General features: G+C 43.3%; 1 protein-coding gene across 3 annotated transcripts in view; it reads right to left on the bottom strand.

Annotated features, from left to right (window-relative positions):
• Positions 1-2,681: 2,681 nt before the first annotated feature.
• The window catches only part of LOC120030356 (dynactin subunit 1-like), a 41,817-nt gene continuing 25,170 nt past the window's right edge, over positions 2,682-19,328 (bottom strand). For all 3 annotated transcript variants that reach the window (XM_038975737.1, XM_038975738.1, XM_038975735.1), the window contains 11 exons: positions 14,417-14,507; positions 13,854-14,015; positions 9,520-9,651; positions 8,498-8,623; positions 8,259-8,401; positions 7,885-8,051; positions 7,562-7,692; positions 7,083-7,287; positions 4,324-4,397; positions 4,111-4,200; positions 2,682-3,960 (listed from right to left, as the gene is read on the bottom strand). In XM_038975737.1, the coding sequence (XP_038831665.1) occupies positions 3,832-3,960; positions 4,111-4,200; positions 4,324-4,397; positions 7,083-7,287; positions 7,562-7,692; positions 7,885-8,051; positions 8,259-8,401; positions 8,498-8,623; positions 9,520-9,651; positions 13,854-14,015; positions 14,417-14,507 (1,450 nt within the window). In that variant the 3' untranslated portion in view covers positions 2,682-3,831. The remainder of the gene's footprint in view (positions 3,961-4,110; positions 4,201-4,323; positions 4,398-7,082; positions 7,288-7,561; positions 7,693-7,884; positions 8,052-8,258; positions 8,402-8,497; positions 8,624-9,519; positions 9,652-13,853; positions 14,016-14,416; positions 14,508-19,328) is intronic.

Consider the following 19,328-nt stretch of genomic DNA (forward strand, 5'->3'; position numbering starts at 1 on the left):
GAATAGCTCTTCTACTGTAGTTCTGGATGGCTCTTCTACTGTAGTTCTGAATAGCTTTTCTACTGTAGTTCTGGATGGCTCTTCTACTGTAGTTCTGAATAGCTCTTCTACTGTAGTTCTGGATGGCTCTTCTACTGTAGTTCTGAATAGCTCTTCTACTGTAGTTCTGGATGGCTCTTCTACTGTAGTTCTGAATAGCTCTTCTACTGTAGTTCTGAATAGCTCTTCTACTGTAGTTCTGAATAGCTCTTCTACTGTAGTTCTGGATAGCCCTTCTACTGTAGTTCTGGATAGCCCTTCTACTGTATTTCCGGATAGCCCTTCTACTGTAGTTCTGGATGGCCCTTCTACTGTATTTCCGGATAGCCCTTCTACTGTAGTTCTGGAAAGCCATTATACTATAGTTCTTGATAGCTCTTCTACTGTAGTTCTGGAAAGCTCTTCTACTGTAGTTCTGGATAGCTGTTATACTGTAGTGCTGGATAGCCCTTCTACTATAGTTCTGCAAAGCCATTATACTGTAGTTCTGGATAGCTCTTTGCTGTGGACGGTACAAACTGTTCAAAACTAGGGCCCAGTTTTTCTCCTGGTCAGGTCACGATGGGGTCAAGGGGCAGTGGGAAACTCTTGGCCCCAAGGAGAGTGGAGGCAGTGGCACATTGGGTCAGGTTTTACTGGACCATGTGATGTGAGCAGGAACAACTCTGGGCCCTGTATACAGTGTTCAAACTAATGCTACTTGCTGTACCGATCTCTTATCTCAGAACTTGATTGGGTATGGGCAGCAGTCTTTAAAAAAATCAAATTTCATGGGTTGTCTTTCATATTCTGTCTTTTACTCTTGAAAACAATGTTTTTAGAAGAAAAAAACATTTATTGCTTTTTAAGTAGAAGGGCTGTTCTGTGTTTTCAAATATATACAGTGGGGCAAAAAAGTATTTAGTCAGCCACCAATTGTGCAAGTTCTCCCACTTAAAAAGATGAGAGAGGCCTGCAATTTTCATCATAGGTACACTTCAACTATGACAGACAAAATGCGAAAAAAAATTCTCCAGAAAATCACATTGTAGGATTTTTAATGAATTTATTTGCAAATTATGGTGGAAAATAAGTATTTGGTCACCTACAAACAAGCAAGATTTCTGGCTCTCACAGACTCGTTACCTGTATTAATGGCACCTGTTTGAACTTGTTATCAGTATAAAAGACACCTGTCCACAACCTCAAACAGTCACACTCCAAACTCCACTATGGCCAAGACCAAAGAGCTGTCAAAGGACACCAGAAACAAAATTGTAGACCTGCACCAGGCTGGGAAGACTGAATCTGCAATAGGTAAGCAGCTTGGTTTGAAGAAATCAACTGTGGGAGCAATTATTAGGAAATGGAAGACATACAAGACCACTGATAATCTCCCTCGATCTGGGGCTCCACGCAAGATCTCACCCCGTGGGGTCAAAATGATCACAAGAACGGTGAGCAAAAATCCCAGAACCACACGGGGGGGCCTAGTGAATGACCTGCAGAGAGCTGGGACCAAAGTAACAAAGCCTACCATCAGCAAGGGCATTGAATATGAAACGTGGCTGGGTCTTTCAGCATGACAATGATCCCAAACACACCGCCCGGGCAACGAAGGAGTGGCTTCGTAAGAAGCATTTCAAGGTCCTGGAGTGGCCTAGCCAGTCTCCAGATCTGAACCCCATAGAAAATCTTTGGAGGGAGTTGAAAGTCCGTGTTGCCCAGCAACAGCCCCAAAACATCACTGCTCTAGAGATCTGCATGGAGGAATGGGCCAAAATACCAGCAACAGTGTGTGAAAACCTTGTGAAGACTTACAGAAAACATTTGACCTCTGTCATTGCCAACCAAGGGTATATAACAAAGTATTGAGAAACTTTTGTTATTGACCAAATACTTATTTTCCACCATAATTTGCAAATAAATTCATACAATGTGATTTTCTGGATTTTTTTTCTTCTCATTTTGTCTGTCATAGTTGAAGTGTACCTATGATGAAAATTACAGGCCTCTCATCTTTTTAAGTGGGAGAACTTGCACAATTGGTGGCTGACTAAATACTTTCTTGCCCCACTGTATCTGAAAGTGTCAGTCTATATCTTTAGTATTTTCTCACCACTGTGAGGGGTTGGTTGTATATGGTTAGGATTCACTGGAGCATTTTTACATGTACACAATAAAAATCCCACCGATTGTTGTGTTTAGTGTTCTTATTCAGACTTCTCATCCTGGATAGGGATACTGTATGTAAAGCACTTTGGTTTGTGATTGAGTAGCCAACTTGACTTAATCCTCTTGGGATCATAGGAGGGGGTTTTGTCTTTGCTGAAAGTCTCATCCATTTCCTTCTCCTGATCAGACTGTGATGAACATATCAAATGCATTTTTATTACAATTCTAAGGACCAGTTTCCTGGACACACATCAAGCCTAGTCCTGGACTAAAAAGCCTGCTCAGTGGAGAATCTCTATTGAAAGTACATCTTAGTCCAGGACCAGGCCTAACCTGTCTGGGAAATGGACCCTTTGTTTATCAGTGGTGCTATGCAAATAAAATGCTTATCGTTTAAATTCGGTCACAGTACAAATAAAAAGCTTTAACTTCTATATTCATACATGAATAGGCTATATTGTGAATATCATTTAATCTGACAAAATGGATGACTTTGAAAAGATCTTTATTGTTCTGTTTTGGACACATTAGTCGTTAGGTACAGTATAGTCGTTTGTATCCATGGACAGACTCCAGTCCGCTGTGTGGTCTGAACTACTTCAACATTTGCATTTGGTAAATGTTCTGCAATCTGCACTGAACACCCGGTCTGACAGAAACTTGTAGTTAAAGTATCACGGCTTTAGAGACCGTCTGCATATAACCTTAACCACTAGCCAAAAACCTTTAAATGATATCTTTACTTCCACCCAGATATACTTGCATGCATTCTTCATCAGTTACCATGAATAGTGACTAATGTGAAAGGTCTTGACACGAGGTACATATGGTGGATAGACCTTCATAGTGTAATGGCTAACTGAAAATGAGAGAGACAACACAGTGAAACAATTCAAATACTGAGTAACAAGTTCACTTACTGCTATCTCTCTTAAATCTATAAAGGTCCTAGTAGTGGACTGACACTAAAAATAAAAAAAACATTAAATTAGCTTCCTATCTTAATGAAATGACATGCAAATAGATATCAACTCCAAATGAACATAAGTTTTACAGTGAGAAAAGTTACATGTGTCAACTGGCTATGGGACTTCATTCCACCCTCTTCTTATTGACTATATATGGAATAGGGTGTAATTTCAGACACACCCTAGGTTTGAAATAGCCTGTCATAAATGAATAACAATAGTCAATTGAACAAAATCCCCAAACAGGGTAAGCACACATTAAAGTGCTGCTGACTGCTGGTATACGCAGGTAGGCGAATAATAAACCACCACAGTAGAACAAAAGGAGATGAAAAAAAATCATTTAGGACTTGAAGTGCAATAGAAAATAAGTTGTACAGTATTATTAGGTACTCGATGAGAACACGTGTGTGTCTCTTTGGCATAGAAAAAATGATAGAAATAGACATCCTAGAAGGGGCATAAAGCCTCTGATGGCAATTAAAATGCTATTTCTAGGTGGTGTAGTGTGACAAAGCGTATCCTGAGAGATTCTGTGGAACAACAGGAAATGGACTGGAACTTTAGGTGAGAGACTGAAGAAAAAAAGAAGGAAAAAAATTGTGTCTGCTGGGCTCCGATTGGTGAAGCCTGCTGTCCACTTGTGGACGCAGGCCAATGGGGTGTCGTCTTAGGCTATGAGGAGGCGGTGCACTTGCTGCAGGTGTTGCTGTGATAGGACAAGACGGTGCACCTGCTCCTGGCCCTTGGCACACGGGATGGCCACGCGGCCTACAAACACCGTGCCTCCCTCCTTCGCCTGAGAAGACAGGAGGACGAGAAAATACGATGTCAAAGGAAAACAAATACAGGTTGATGCATCCACCAGATATCTGTTGCATTGAGATGTATTCCTTATATTTGTTTGAGTGCCAACTAAGACAGTCTGTGATGTCCATGTGCGTGTTACCTTGACGAAAGAGGAAATGGGAAAGGTGGCAAAGTCAGAGGAGACCTTTGCCCCAGGCTGCTGAGAAACCACATGCTCCGCCACTTCACCCTGAGAGAGAGAGAGACTTGATGTTATGTCCATTTCCATGAAAAACAGATTAGTGGACAAAATCTGAGGTGAAGATAAATACTATGACTATTACTAGGGGTTGATAATATAAATTCAAGTCACCTTCAGTTTGTCCAGGGCGTCACTCAGGCTCTGCAGCCGAGCCGTCTGGTCCAAGAGCTGAGCACTAGCACTCACTGTAGAAGAGAAAGACTCTTTATCTATGTACCAACTCAAATAGACACATACAGTGCCTTTAAGAAAGTATTCACACCCATCGACTCCCTTCAACATTTTGTTTTTACAGTCTGAATTTAAAATGGATTACATTTGAGTTGTGTCACTGGCCTATGCACAATACCCCATTAATGTCAAAGTTAATTAATGTCAAAGTTAATTAATTATTAATTACACTTTAGATGGTGTATCAATACACCCAGTCACTACAAAGATACAGGCATCCTTCCTAACTCAGTTGCCAGAGAGGAAGGAAACAGCTAAGGGATTTCACCATGAGGCCAATGGTGACTTTAAAACAGTTACAGAGTTTAATGGCTGTAATAGGAGAAAACTGAGGATGGATCAACAACATTGTAGTTACTCCACAATTCTAACCTAATTGGGGTTAAACTTATCTGATCAAGAGAGAGTGTTCAAATTTTCATAAATGTTTTACAAATGTTAGAATTCTTCTTCCAGTTTGACCAAGTATTTTGTGTAGATCGTAGACAAAAAAATGACAATTAAATGCATTTTAATCCCACTTTGTAACAACCAAATGTGAAAAAGTTGAGGGATGTGAATACTTTACCTATACTGAAAACACACATAACATAAACTATGCTACACACACACAAAACCCTTCACACACACACACACCAGGGCACTGTTTCCCGATAGCGATGGAATTTAGGCTTACGAGTGTTTTAACGATGCATCTCTCCTACAACGGCCGAAGATGTAACATGTTTCCCAGAACACCACGGCAGAGAGAACGTTCGCTAAGTGCATCATTGAGGCATAGTGTCAGATCAGCCATCTCCATTCAAATCTTACCTTAACATTAGAATTATTTCACAATACTGACGACGGATCAGCTCCTAGAAAGAAATGACCAACTACGGCTGCAAATATTGAGGCAGCTGATTCTAATGCTTACCCTATAATAATGACCGAAATCAAGACTTGCACATTGTTACACATCATGGAATATATTGAGGCAAAAATTACAGACAACCTACAATTAGCAAAATAGAACTCAATTGAATGGGCGTGAAATAGATTTTAATATGATTGAAATATATAGGCCTGTGTAGTCTATATTACATTGATATTTTAATGCGTTCATTTTGATTTTCATTTGAAGCATCTTTTTATTTCAGTTGTTTGTAACAATTGCAAAGACATTGTCAACTTGGTTCTGAAGTGATCAGCGGTCACAGAGATGGATAATCCTCATGATTCTGTGTTCAGCGGAGATCTTCTGCCTCAGAAGGGCAAAAAAAAGAAGCATCTAACGACGTACTGAGCTGTTCTGCGAGTGGTCTGAGGCAGTCGTTAAATAACAAGCCTTTTCAAGTGCAACTTTAGTAACGATGGTTTTGAGAAACAGCTCTGAGATTTAACGATGCTCCTACGGCGGTTCTAACCATGAACATAGCCTTAAGACGCTTTTGGGAAACTGGGCCCTGGTGTCTTCCCGTCACACAAACACACATCCCTCCCAGTCACCTGGTGTCTTCCTGTCACACAAACACACATCCCTCCCAGTCACCTGGTGTCTTCCTGTCACACAAACACACATCCCTCCCAGTCACCTGGTGTCTTCCCGTCACACAAACACACATCCCTCCCAGTCACCTGGTGTCTTCCCGTCACACAAACACACATCCCTCCCAGTCACCTGGTGTCTTCCTGTCACACAAACACACATCCCTCCCAGTCACCTGGTGTCTTCCTGTCACACAAACACACATCCCTCTGTCACCTGGTGTCTTCCTGTCACACACAAATCCCTCCCAGTCACCTGGTATCTTCCTGTCACACATAAGCACACATCCCTCCCAGTCACCTGGTATCTTCCTGTCCCACATAAGCACACATCCCTCCCAGTCACCTGGTGTCTTCCTGTCACACATAAGCACACATCCCTCCCAATCACCTGGTATCTTCCTGTCACACACAAACACACATCCCTCCCAGTCACCTGGTATCTTCCTGTCACACATACACACATCCCTCCCAATCACCTGGTATCTTCCTGTCACCTGGTATCTTCCTGTCACAAACACACATCCCTCCCAATCACCTGGTGTCTTCCTGTCACACATACACACATCCCTCCCAATCACCTGGTATCTTCCTGTCACCTGGTATCTTCCTGTCACATAAACACACATCCCTCCCAGTCACCTGGTATCTTCCTGTCACACACACATCCCTCCCAATCACCTGGTATCTTCCTGTCACACAAACACACATCCCTCCAAGTCACCTGGTATCTTCCTGTCACCTGGTATCTTCCTGTCACACACAAACACACATCCCTCCCAATCACCTGGTATCTTCCTGTCACACATACACACATCCCTCCCAATCACCTGGTATCTTCCTGTCACCTGGTATCTTCCTGTCACACAAACACACATCCCTCCCAGTCACCTGGTATCTTCCTGTCACACATAGACACATCCCTCCCAGTCACCTGGTATCTTCCTGTCACACATAAACACACATCCCTCCCAGTCACCTGGTGTCTTCCTGTCCCACATAAACACATCCCTCCCAGTCACCTGGTGTCTTCCTGTCCCACATAAACACACATCCCTCCCAGTCACCTGGTGTCTTCCTGTCCCACATAAACACACATCCCTCCCAGTCACCTGGTGTCTTCCCGGTGATGTCGACCACTTTAACTGTGGCAGTCATCTTGAGCAGGGTCCCCAGGAGCTGCTCCGTCTTCCTGTAGAGAGCCCCGTGGAGAGGCCCCTCAGCAGGGGGAGAGGAGGAAGAGGTGGCCTCTCTCAGGTGTAACTTGGGGACGTGGAGGGGAGGGAGAGAGGCTAACTGGGCTCTCATCTTCTCTGCCTGGAGGAGAGACAAGATACACAGAGAGTTATCAATAGAGACAGGTACACAGTCGGTTAACTATGAGCCTGAAACATACAAATATCAACAACTACTGACAATGTATCCATGACAACTATACTATTCAATGAACCACATACAACACAGACGGACAGTGTTCTGGAAACAAGAAAGAAAGCATTGATCCATATTTGGATTAGGACTGAATAGAGACAATGAGACTTAAAGTGACACACACACAAAGAGACGAGTCAGTTCCCTGCGGTGTTCTGACCTTGAGTCTGTTGTTCTCGTTCTTCAGGTGTTTGATACCCAGTCTCTGAGCCTCCACCTGCTGGCGGAGGAGAGGGGAGTCCACCACCTGCATGGGCCCAGACAGACCCCCTGCTCCTGGGGCAAGAGCGGCTGGAGAGAGGGGTGGGGAGGAAGAAGGAATTGAGAAATAAAACAAAACCTTGTGAGATAAAAAAGGTAAAAGAACAACAAAACACTATAAAAATATTAGGAGTATGTATAGTATGAATGACGTGCGAGGTATAAGAGGTGGCGTGTACTAAGGTGTGTGAGGTGAGGGATCAGACGACTCAGGAGCCTCACCTCCGGCGGATCCCGTGACGATGGAGGCGATGCCCGAGGCAGGCGGGGCCCTGAGGCCCTCGATGGTGCTCTTTGATTGGCTGGAGAGACGCTGCTTCAGCTCCGCCTTCTCTGCCTCCAGCTGGTCGATGTCTGCCTGCAGGGCGTCCATGGTCTCCTCAAACTCCCTGTGTGTGTGTGTGTGGGGGGGGGGGGTTAAAAAACAACCCTTAGTCTCACTGGAGATCTGACCGGTTTAACAATATGGGGATCGCACCACCTAGCCCCCTGATAGGCTAGAGGAAATCTTACACCTGTCCAGTCCTCTTTACTGCACATTCTATAACAATAACGTCCTACTTCCAAACAGTTCAACAACCCCCCCCCCGTCTTACTTCTCTTTCTTCTTGAGCAGGGCCAGGGTCTCATCCAGTTTGGTCTGGATCTTCTCCACACGTTCGTCTGCGTCTTTAGTCGACGTGTCCAGCTTCTTCTCCAGGAGACTGAGACGGACGTGAGCTTCACTCAACTCCTCTCCCTGGGGAGGGAGACAGGAGGGAGGTGAGAGATGGGTGCATGTGGAGGAAAATGTGTGAATGTGTGTAAGAACAGAGAAAGATAGACATGTCCCTACCTTGATCTTAAGTAACTTCTTGAGCTCCTTGATGACAGTGTCTCTGTCTTCCAGTTTGACTCCCAGGCCCTCTGCATCAGTGATCTCTGCCCTGAGGGCTGCTGCACGAGCCTCTACTGGGGGAGCCTGGAGGAGGGAGGGAGGGTGGAGAGAGGTAGAGAAGTAGACGGAGGGAGGAGAGAGGTGGAGGGAGTGTGATGGGAGAAACAGGTAAGAAGAGGGGAGAGAGAGAGAATGTCAATGTCATGAAATATACTAGAGTTTATTTCATGACATGTTCCAGATGTAATATATAGTATTGTTAGTTATGAACGGCTGGTAAAGGAGGAAGTCATTCTACAGCCATAGCCCCCCCAGTCTCATACCCCCCAGGGAGAAGCATCTAACTCCAAACTGATAAGATGCATCTTCTAATAGAGCTGCTATATGGAGATCTATCTGTACCTTTCCTTGTGGTCTCTCAGCATCATACTCCCTCCTGCATGGAGATCTATCTGTACCTTTCCTTGTGGTCTCTCAGCATCATACTCTCCCTCCTGCATGGAGATCTATCTGTACCTTCCCCTGTGGTCTCTCAGCATCATACTCTCCCTCCTGCATGGAGATCTATCTGTACCTTCCCCTGTGGTCTCTCAGCATCATACTCTCCCTCCTGCATGGAGATCTATCTGTACCTTTCCCTGTGGTCTCTCAGCATCATACTCTCCCTCCTGCATGGAGATCTATCTGTACCTTTCCTTGTGGTCTCTCAGCATCATACTCTCCCTCCTGCATGGAGATCTATCTGTACCTTTCCCTGTGGTCTTTCAGCATCATACTCTCCCTCCTGCATGGAGATCTATCTGTACCTTTCCCTGTGGTCTCTCAGCATCATACTCTCCCTCCTGCATGGAGATCTATCTGTACCTTTCCTTGTGGTCTCTCAGCATCATACTCTCCCTCCTGCATGGAGATCTATCTGTACCTTTCCCTGTGGTCTTTCAGCATCATACTCTCCCTCCTGCATGGAGATCTCTCTGTACCTTTCCCTGTGGTCTCTCAGCATCATACTCTCCCTCCTGCATGGCAGTGGCCATCTTGTTCATGGTGGAGATGACAGCGCTGCAGGACTGACGCAGACACTCATGGGGGTTTAGACCTTGGGACCCATACACCTGGAGAGGGAGGGGAGAGAGAGTTACCAGAGAAATGGAGTAAAGAGAGAGAGAGAGAGAGAGATGAAGGAGAGAGAGAGAGAGGAAGGGGAGAGAGAGTATTAACCGAGAGGACCAACTCTTCATCAATATACCTATCATATGTAAGGACATTTGTCATTAATACACTATAGATACAAAAGTATGTGGACACCCATTCAAATGAGTGGATTTGGCTATTTCAGCCATACCCCTTGCTGACATGTGTATAAAATCGAACACACAGCCATGCAATCTCCATAGACAAACATTGGCAGTAGAATGGCCTTACTGAAGAGCTCAGTGACTTTCAGCGTGGTACTATCATAGGATGCCACATCTCAAACAAGTCAGTTCATCAAATTTCTTCCCTGCTAGAGCTGACCTTGTCAACTCTAGGTGCTGTTATTGTGAAGTGGGAACATCTAGGAGCAACAACAACTCAGCTGTGAAGTGGTAGGCCACACAAGCTCACAGAACAGGACCACAGAGTGCTTAAGCAATTAGCGCATAAAAATCATCTGTTTTTGGTTGCAACACTCAATACCGAGTTCCAATCTGCCTCTGGAAGCAACTTCAGCACAATAACTATTTGTCGGGAGCTTCATGAAATGGGTTTCCATGGCCGAGCAGCCACACACAAGCCTAAGATCGCTTGGCATTGCACATGGTGTTGGCTGGAGTGGTGTAAAGCTCGCTGCCATTGGACTCTGGAGCAGTGGAAACGCGTTCTCTGGAGTGATGAATCACCATCTGGCAGTCCAACGGACAAATCTAAGTTTGGCGGATGCCAGGAGGACGCTACCTGCCCTAATGCATAGTGCCAATTAGGGTTGAATGTCGGGAACCCGGTTACAGAGATTTACCGCCCAAAACTACTCCCTTTTCCTGGGATAAATAACCGAGAAACCGGTAAATTATTTATATGAACAGCATGGTGTGAAATGGAACTGTTAAACCTCTACAGGTTCGGTGTCCCCCCCATGGGACGATTGAGCTAACGTGCACTAATGTGATTAGCCTGACATTGTAAGGAACAAGAACATTTCCCAGTACATAGAAATGTCTTATATGGGCAGAAAGCTTAAATTCTTGTTAATCTAACTGCACTGTCAAATTTATAGTTTTTATCACAGTGAAATAATACCATGCTATTGTTTGAGGAGAGTGCACAGTTATAAACTCGAAGATGTATCAATAAACCAATTAGGCACATTTGAGCAGACTTGATACAACATTTTGAACAGTAATGCAATGGTTTATTGGATCAGTCTAAAACTTTGCACATACACTGCTGCCATCTAGTGGCCAAAATTGCACCTAAAGTGCAATAATATATTCTGGCCTTTCTCTTGAATTTCAAAGATGAAAAAAAATGCATGTTTTCTTCTTTGTATTATCTTTTACCAGATCTAATGTGTTATATTCTCCTACATTACTTTCAAATTTCCACAAACTTCAAAGTGTTTCCTTTCAAATGGTACCGAGAATATGCATATCCTTGCCTCTGGGCCTGAGCTACAGACAGTTAGATTTGGGTATGTCATTTTAGGTGAAAAGAAAAGAAAGAGCGATCCTTACCAACGACCTCTGCATGATGAATCAACGCTCAGGGTGGGGACAGACCATCTCAGTACGGAGCGCAGTACACAATGCATGTAGACCTACAGTATCATCTCATCATGGTAACCTTCTTTCTTGTGACAGGTAGGCCTACATTTGCTGCAGCATAGCCTATACTACAGTAACATAAATACCGAATGGCGTCTATCTCCATCTGGCTTTCGGGGGTCACCTGGTTTTTTATTTTAAAGAGTACACTTTTTTTCTTCTTTAAAATCAGCACAAACGCGAGCACTCTCTCGCAGTCTCTCTCTAGCGCCATCAACTCCATTTAAATGACATCCAAAATAGAGAATCTTGTTCTAGATGGACATATAGCCCTACATATAGGATGTCCTAGTCTAACTCTTTCAGGTAATAAATTCAATGCAGTATTAGCCTTATATTTAGCTAATTAATGGTGGGTTATCGCCTCAGTTTCTTGCGCAATACGCACGCACCTGTGCTCTGCTGGACACTCACCTTAAAAAAATAAATAAATAAATAAATACTCTCCTTGGCTCTTGGAGTCCCATGCGGGAAAAGCTAGACTAGAATAGCTTGTTGGATAGAATTTATTTTGCATTACTTATACCAATAGACTATTTCGCGAGTAGACCTCAAGCCTATTAAATATGGTGGAATTACACTGCTTTTATTGATGTAAAACATTTGTTACATTGGAAATGATTTATTTTTTGTAGCTCTTTTTGCTAAATGTTAATTACAACAGCCAATAGAAAAATCACTGTATGTTGTTAGTTTGAAAGAAGAACGAATGCGTGATGGCAGTAGGCTAGAGCAGTTATTTACTCAGACCCATAACCATTCAAATCTTCGTGACGAGAAGTGAAAGCATTCTGCATCTAATTTTAGTCCTATATTATTCAAGGACGTCATTAGAATGATGAAGGACAACAAAACGTATTTCATTTAACTGTTGAAAGCGACGAAGGAATGAAGCAACAAGAGAGAGAAAGAGGAGGTAGGCTTATAACATTAAGGTGAAATATAATATATACATATACACGTCAGCCTACGAATTATACGAATAGGCCCTATTATATTTCAAAATTAAAATCAAATTCACTAGCCTGTACTTGTAACTTTGTAGGCTGCATGCGTGGGACCAGAATTGCATGTTCTCTTCTGATTTATCATAGTTTGAATGAAGTCCATAAATCCAGTCCATATAATACAGTAATACAGTCCACAGTCAAAAAGATTAGCCTACTGGAGCTAGTTTCATTAATTTACCCAAGAGAGCATATAGCTAGCTACAGCTATGGGCTTTTGTTTTTCTGTCGCGTGTAATGTGCAGTGGCTTATACCCCCCCCAAACCCTATTTTTACTCTGCTGCTACTCTGTTTATCATATATGCATAGTCACTTTAACTATACATTCATGTACATACTACCTCAATTGCGCCGACCAACCAGTGCTCCCGCACATTGGCTAACCGGGCTATCTGCATTGTGTCCCGCCACCCACCAACCCCTCTTTTACGCTACTGCTACTCTCTGTTCATCATATATGCATAGTCACTTTAACCATATCTACATGTACATACTACCTAAAATCAGCCTGACTAACTGGTGTCTGTATGTAGCCTCGCTACTGTTATAGCCTCGCTACTGTATATAGCCTGTCTTTTTACTGTTGTTTTATTTCTTTACTTACCTATTGTTCACCTAACACCTTTTTTGCACTATTGGTTAGAGCCTGTAAGTAAGCATTTCACTGTAAGTGTTGTATTCGGCGCACGTGACAAACTTTGATTTGATTTACAGTATGAAATGGATAACGGCACAAACATTTGGGATTTTTTGGGCTCATTAAATGTCGTTAATGTAGGGATCATAACATTTATTATTATATAAGGGTCATCAGGCCAAGGTAGCGTCAGGTTTGACACTCCCGGTTTAACCGGGAAATACCGGATTACCCGGGAGAAAAGTGATTTATTCTCAGGATGGAACATTAGTAAAATACTGATAGAATATTCAACCCTAGTGCCAACTGTAAAGTTTGGTGGAGGAGGAATAATGGTCTGGGGCTGTATTTTATGGTTTGGGCCAGGCCCCTTTGTTCCAGTGAAGAGAAATCTTAACGCTATAGCATACAATGACATTCTAGACAATTCTGTGCTTCCAACTTTGTGGCAACAGTTTGAGGATGGCCCTTTCCTGTTTCAGCATGACAATGTCCTCGTGTACAAAGCAAGGTCCATACAGATAGTTTGTTGAGATCCCATCAAACACCTTTGGGATGAATTGGAACGGCGACTGCGAGCCAGGTCTAATCGCCCAACAGTGCCCAACCTCACTAATGCAAGTCCCCGCAACAATGTTCCAATATCAAGTGGAAAGCCTTCCCAGAAGAGTGGAGGCTTTTGTAGCAGCAAAGGGGGCGGCCAACTCCATATTATGATTTGGAATGAGATGTTCGACGAGCAGGTGTCCACATACTTTTGGTCATGTAGTGTACAAGTAGCCTATGGTTACCGTATTGTGTGACAGACAGGTCGTCCACATTGATCAAGAAGAATTAGCTCCCGGGAGCTGTGTGCCGTATATAGTACCTGTTCAACAGCCTTGAAGGCCACGTCATCCAGTTTTAGAGCGTTGAGCCCCTCCTGCTCCCCGAGAGGGGCGACCATCTGTGCCCCCGCCGCAGCCACCTCCTGTAGCACGGCAACCACCCGTGTCAGCTGACGCCTGCAGTCCGTCAGCGTCTCCGACACCTGTCATTGGTCCACAGAGCTGTCAGTCACACATTCTCAGAGTATTTCCACCTCCACAAAGTTGACAGTTGCATTACTGTAGTTTATGAGATAAGTGTAAACACTAGGCTCTGTGCTCCAAACGCCAGCCAAGAGTCAAGGCCAGCTGGTGGTTAGCATAAGGCTAAGTGTGCCAGGTTACTTGATGGTCACAGCTAACATGTAGCGTTCTATCACATGCAACTACTTCAATGACTTGAAATTGGCTAATGTTCGCATGTATAGAGCCACTGGGTTTGGGTTACGCACAAGACCTACAAAATGTTGTTCATACTGGGGCTCCAAAGATACTGTGAAACACTTAACAAGGCCAAGACTCTCCAACCTAAACGTAAGGCCTAAGCATAGCGCTGGTCACATACTGGGGATCCAAAAGACAGAGCAGCTGGCACCCCTGGTACATCGGTCCCTGGCATCCTGCGTCTGATCTTCTTACAGAACTGTTTGATGTCACTGCAGAAGGTAAATAACAGAGATAGATAATATACACACACACACACACAGCACCAGTCAACAGTTTGGACACACCTACTCATTCAAGAATTTCTTTATTTGTACTATTTTCTACATTGTATAATGATAGTGAAGACATCAAAATGATGAAACAACATATATGGAATCATTTAGCAAACAAAGAAAAGTGTTACAAAATGTTTTATTCGAGATTCTTCAAAGTAGTCACCCTTTACCCTGATGACAGCTTTGCACTCTCGCCATTCTCTCAACAAGCTTCATGAGGTAGTCATCTGGAATGCATTTCAATTAACAGGTGTTAAGGAACTTATTTCCTTAATCTGTTTGAGCCAATCAGTTGTGTTGTGACAAGGTAGGGATGGTATACAGAAGATAGCCCTATTTGGTAAAAGACTAAGTCAGTCAGTCAATCCGGACAATTTCAAGAACTTTGAACATTTCTTCAAGTGCAGTTGCAAAAACCATCAAGCGCTATGATGAAACTGGCTCTCATGAGGACCGCCACAGGAATGGAAGACCCAGAGTTACCTCTGCTGCAAAGCAAAAGTTCATTAGAGTTAACTGCACCTCAGATTGCAGCCCAAATAAATGATTCAGAGTTCAAGTAACAGACACATCTCAACATCATCTGTTCAGAGGAGACTGTGTGAATCAGGCCTTCATGGTCGATTTTGCTGCAAAGAAACCACTACTGAAGGACACCAATAATAAGAAGAGACTTGCTTGGGCCAAGAAACACGAGCAATGGACATTAGACTGGTGGAAATCTGTCCTTAGTTCGATGAGTCCAAATTTGAGATTTTTGGTTCCAACCGCCGTGTCTTCGTGAGACGCAGAGTAGGTGAACGGATGATCTCCGCATGTGTGATTCCCACCGTGAAGCACGGAGGAGGTGTGATGGTGCTTTCCTGGTGACACTGTCTGTGATTTATTTAGAATTCAAGGCACACTTAACCAGCATGGCTACCACAGCATTTTGCAGTTACAGTTAAAGTCGGAAGTTTACATACACTTAGGTTGGAGTCATTAAAACTCATTTTTCAACCACTCCACAAATTTCTAATTAACAAACTATAGTTTTGGCAAGTCAGTTAGAAACATCTACTTTGTGCATGACAAGTAATTTTTCCAACAATTGTTTACAGACAGATTATTTCACTTACTGTATCACAATACCAATGGTTCAGAAATGTACATACACTAAGTTGACTGTGCCTTTAAACAGCTTGGAAAATTCCAGAAAACTAAGTCATGGCCTTGGAAGCTTCCGATAGGCTAATTAACATAATTTGAGTCAATTGGAGGTGTACCTGTGGATGTATTTCAAGGCCTACCTTCAAACTCAGTGCCTCTTTGCTCGACATCATTGGAAAATCAAAAGAAATCAGCCAAGATCTCAAAAAAACAATTGTAGACCTCCACAAATCTGGTTCATCCTTGGGAGAAATTTCCAAATGCCTGAAGGTACCACGTTCATCTGTACAAACAATAGTACGCAAGTATAAACACCATGGGACCACGCAGCCATCATACCGCTCAGGAAGGAGATGCGTTCTGTCTCCTAAAGATGAACGTACTTTGGTGCAAAAAGTGCAGATCAATCCCAGAACAGCAGCAAAGGACCTTGTGAAGATGCTGGAGGAAACAGGTACAAAAGTGTCTATATCCACAGTAAAACGAGTCCTATATCAACATAACCTGAAAGGCCTCTCAGCAAGGAAGAAGCCACTGCTCAAAAACCGCCATAAAAAAGCCAGACTACGGTTTGCAACTGCACATGGGGACAAAGATCATACTTTTTGGAGAAATGTCCTCTGGTCTAATGAAACAAAAACAGAACTGTTTGGCCATAATGACCATCGTTATGTTTGTAGGAAAAAGGGGGAGGCTTGCAAGCAGAAGAACACCATCCCAACCATGAAGCACGGGGGTGGCAGCATCATGTTGTGGGGGTGCTTTGCTGCAGGAGGGACTGGTGCACTTCACAAAATAGATGGCATCATGAGGGAGGAAAATTATGTGGATATATTGAAGCAACATCTCAAGACATCAGTCAGGAAGTTAAAGCTTGGTCGCACATGGGTCTTCCAAATGGACATTGACCCCAAACATTCTTCCAAAGTTGTGGCAAAATGGCTTAAGGACAACAAAGTCAAGGTATTGGAGTGGCCATCACAAAGCCCTGACCTCAATCCTATAGAAAATGTGTGGGCAGAACTGAAAAAGAGTGTGCAAGCAAGGAGGCCTACAAACCAGACTCAGTTACACCAGCTCTGTCAGGAGGAATGGGCCAAAATTCACCCAACTTATTGTGGGAAGATGGAGAAGGCTACCCGAAATGTTTGACCCAAGTTAAACAATTTAAAGGCAATGCTACCAAATACTAATTGAGTGTATGTAGACTTCTGACCCACTGGGAATGTGATGAAAGTAATACAAGCTGAAATAAATCATTCTCTCTACTATTATTCTGACATTTCACATTCTTAAAATAAAGTGGTTATCCTAACTGACCTAAAACAGGGATTTTTTTACTCAGATTAAATGTCAGGAATTTTGTGAAACTGAGTTTAAATGTATTTGGCTAAGGTGTACAGTGGGGAGAACAAGTATTTGATACACTGCCGATTTTGCAGGTTTTCCTACTTACAAAGCATGTAGAGGTCTGTAATTTTTATCATAGGTACACTTCAACTGTGAGAGACGGAATCTAAAACAAAAATCCAGAAAATCACATTGTATGATTTTTAAGTAATTAATTTGCATTTTATTGCATGACATAAGTATTTGATACATCAGAAAAGCAGAACTTAATATTGGGTACAGAAACCTTTGTTTGCAATTACAGAGATCATACGTTTCCTGTAGTTCTTGACCAGGTTTGCACACACTACAGCAGGGATTTTGGCCCACTCCTCCATACAGACCTTCTCCAGATCCTTCAGGTTTCGGGGCTGTCGCTGGACAATACGGACTTTCAGCTCCCTCCAAAGATTTTCTTTTGGGTTCAGGTCTGGAGACTGGCTAGGCCACTCCAGGACCTTGAGATGCTTCTTACGGAGCCACTCCTTAGTTGCCCTGGCTGTGTGTTTCGGGTCGTTGTCATGCTGGAAGACCCAGCCACGACCCATCTTCAATGCTCTTACTGAGGGAAGGAGGTTGTTGGCCAAGATCTCGCGATACATGGCCCCATCCATCCTCCCCTCAATACGGTGCAGTCGTCCTGTCCCCTTTGCAGAAAAGCATCCCCAAAGAATGATGTTTCCACCTCCATGCTTCACGGTTGGGATGGTGTTCTTGGGGTTGTACTCATCCTTCTTCTTCCTCCAAACACGGCGAGTGGAGTTTAGACCAAAAAGCTATATTTTTGTCTCATCAGACCACATGACCTTCTCCCATTCCTCCTCTGGATCATCCAGATGGTCATTGGCAAACTTCAGACGGGCCTGGACATGCGCTGGCTTGAGCAGGGGGACCTTGCGTGCGCTGCAGGATTTTAATCCATGACGGCGTAGTGTGTTACTAATGGTTTTCTTTGAAACGGTGGTCCCAGCTCTCTTCAGGTCATTGACCAGGTCCTGCCGTGTAGTTCTGGGCTGATCCCTCAACTTCCTCATGATCATTGATGCCCCACGAGGTGAGTTCTTGCATGGAGCCCCAGACCGAGGGTGATTGACCGTCATCCTGAACTTCTTCCATTTTCTAATAATTGCGCCAACAGTTGCTGCCTTCTCACCAAGCTGCTTGCCTATTGTCCTGTAGCCCATCCCAGCCTTGTGCAGGTCTACAATTTTATCCCTGATGTCCTTACACAGCTCTCTTGTCTTGGCCATTGTGGAGAGGTTGGAGTCTGTTTGATTGAGTGTGTGGACAGGTGTCTTTTATACAGGTAACGAGTTCAAACAGGTGCAGTTAATACAGGTAATGAGTGGAGAACAGGAGGGCTTCTTAAAGAAAAACGAACAGGTCTGTGAGAGCCGGAATTCTTACTGGTTGGTAGGTGATCAAATACTTATGTCATGCAATAAAATGCAAATTAATTACTTAAAAATCATACAATGTGATTTTCTGGATTTTTGTTTTAGATTCCGTCTCTCACAGTTGAAGTGTACCTATGATAAAAATTACAGACCTCTACATGCTTTGTAAGTAGGAAAACCTGCAAAATTGGCAGTGTATCAAATACTTGTTCTCCCCACTGTATGTAAACTTCCGACTTCAACTGTATATGCCACCCCATCTGGTTTGTGCTTAGTGGGGCTATCATTTCTTTTTCAACAGGACAATGACCCAACACACCTCCAGGCTGTCTAAGGGCAATTTGACCAAGAAGGAGAGTGATGGAGTGCTGCATCAGACGACCTGGCCTCTACAATCACCCGACCTCAACCCAATTGAGATGGTTTGGGATGAGTTGGACCGCAGAGTGAAGGAAAAGCAGCCAACAAGTGCTCAGCATATGTGGGAAGCTGGTTGAGAGAATGGCAAGTGTGCAAAGCTGTCATCAAGGCTACTTTGAAGAATCTCAAATCAAAATATATTTTAACAACTTTTTTGGTTACTACATGATTCCATATGTGTTCTTTCTTAGTTTGTCTTCACTATTATTCTACAATGTAGAAAATATTAAAAATAAAGAACAACCCTTGAATGAGTAGATGTGTCTAAACTGGTGACTGGTACTGTATATCTTTTTATCATTTATTTCCTTTGAAAATATTTACTGTGTGTGAAATAAACACACAGTGAAAATATTTACATAGCCTTGATTGTTAAATAAACACACACTAATTTATTCGA

The sequence above is a fragment of the Salvelinus namaycush genome, chromosome 36 (assembly GCF_016432855.1).
Source record: "Salvelinus namaycush isolate Seneca chromosome 36, SaNama_1.0, whole genome shotgun sequence".
In the NCBI taxonomy this organism is placed as follows: Eukaryota; Metazoa; Chordata; class Actinopteri; order Salmoniformes; family Salmonidae; genus Salvelinus; species Salvelinus namaycush.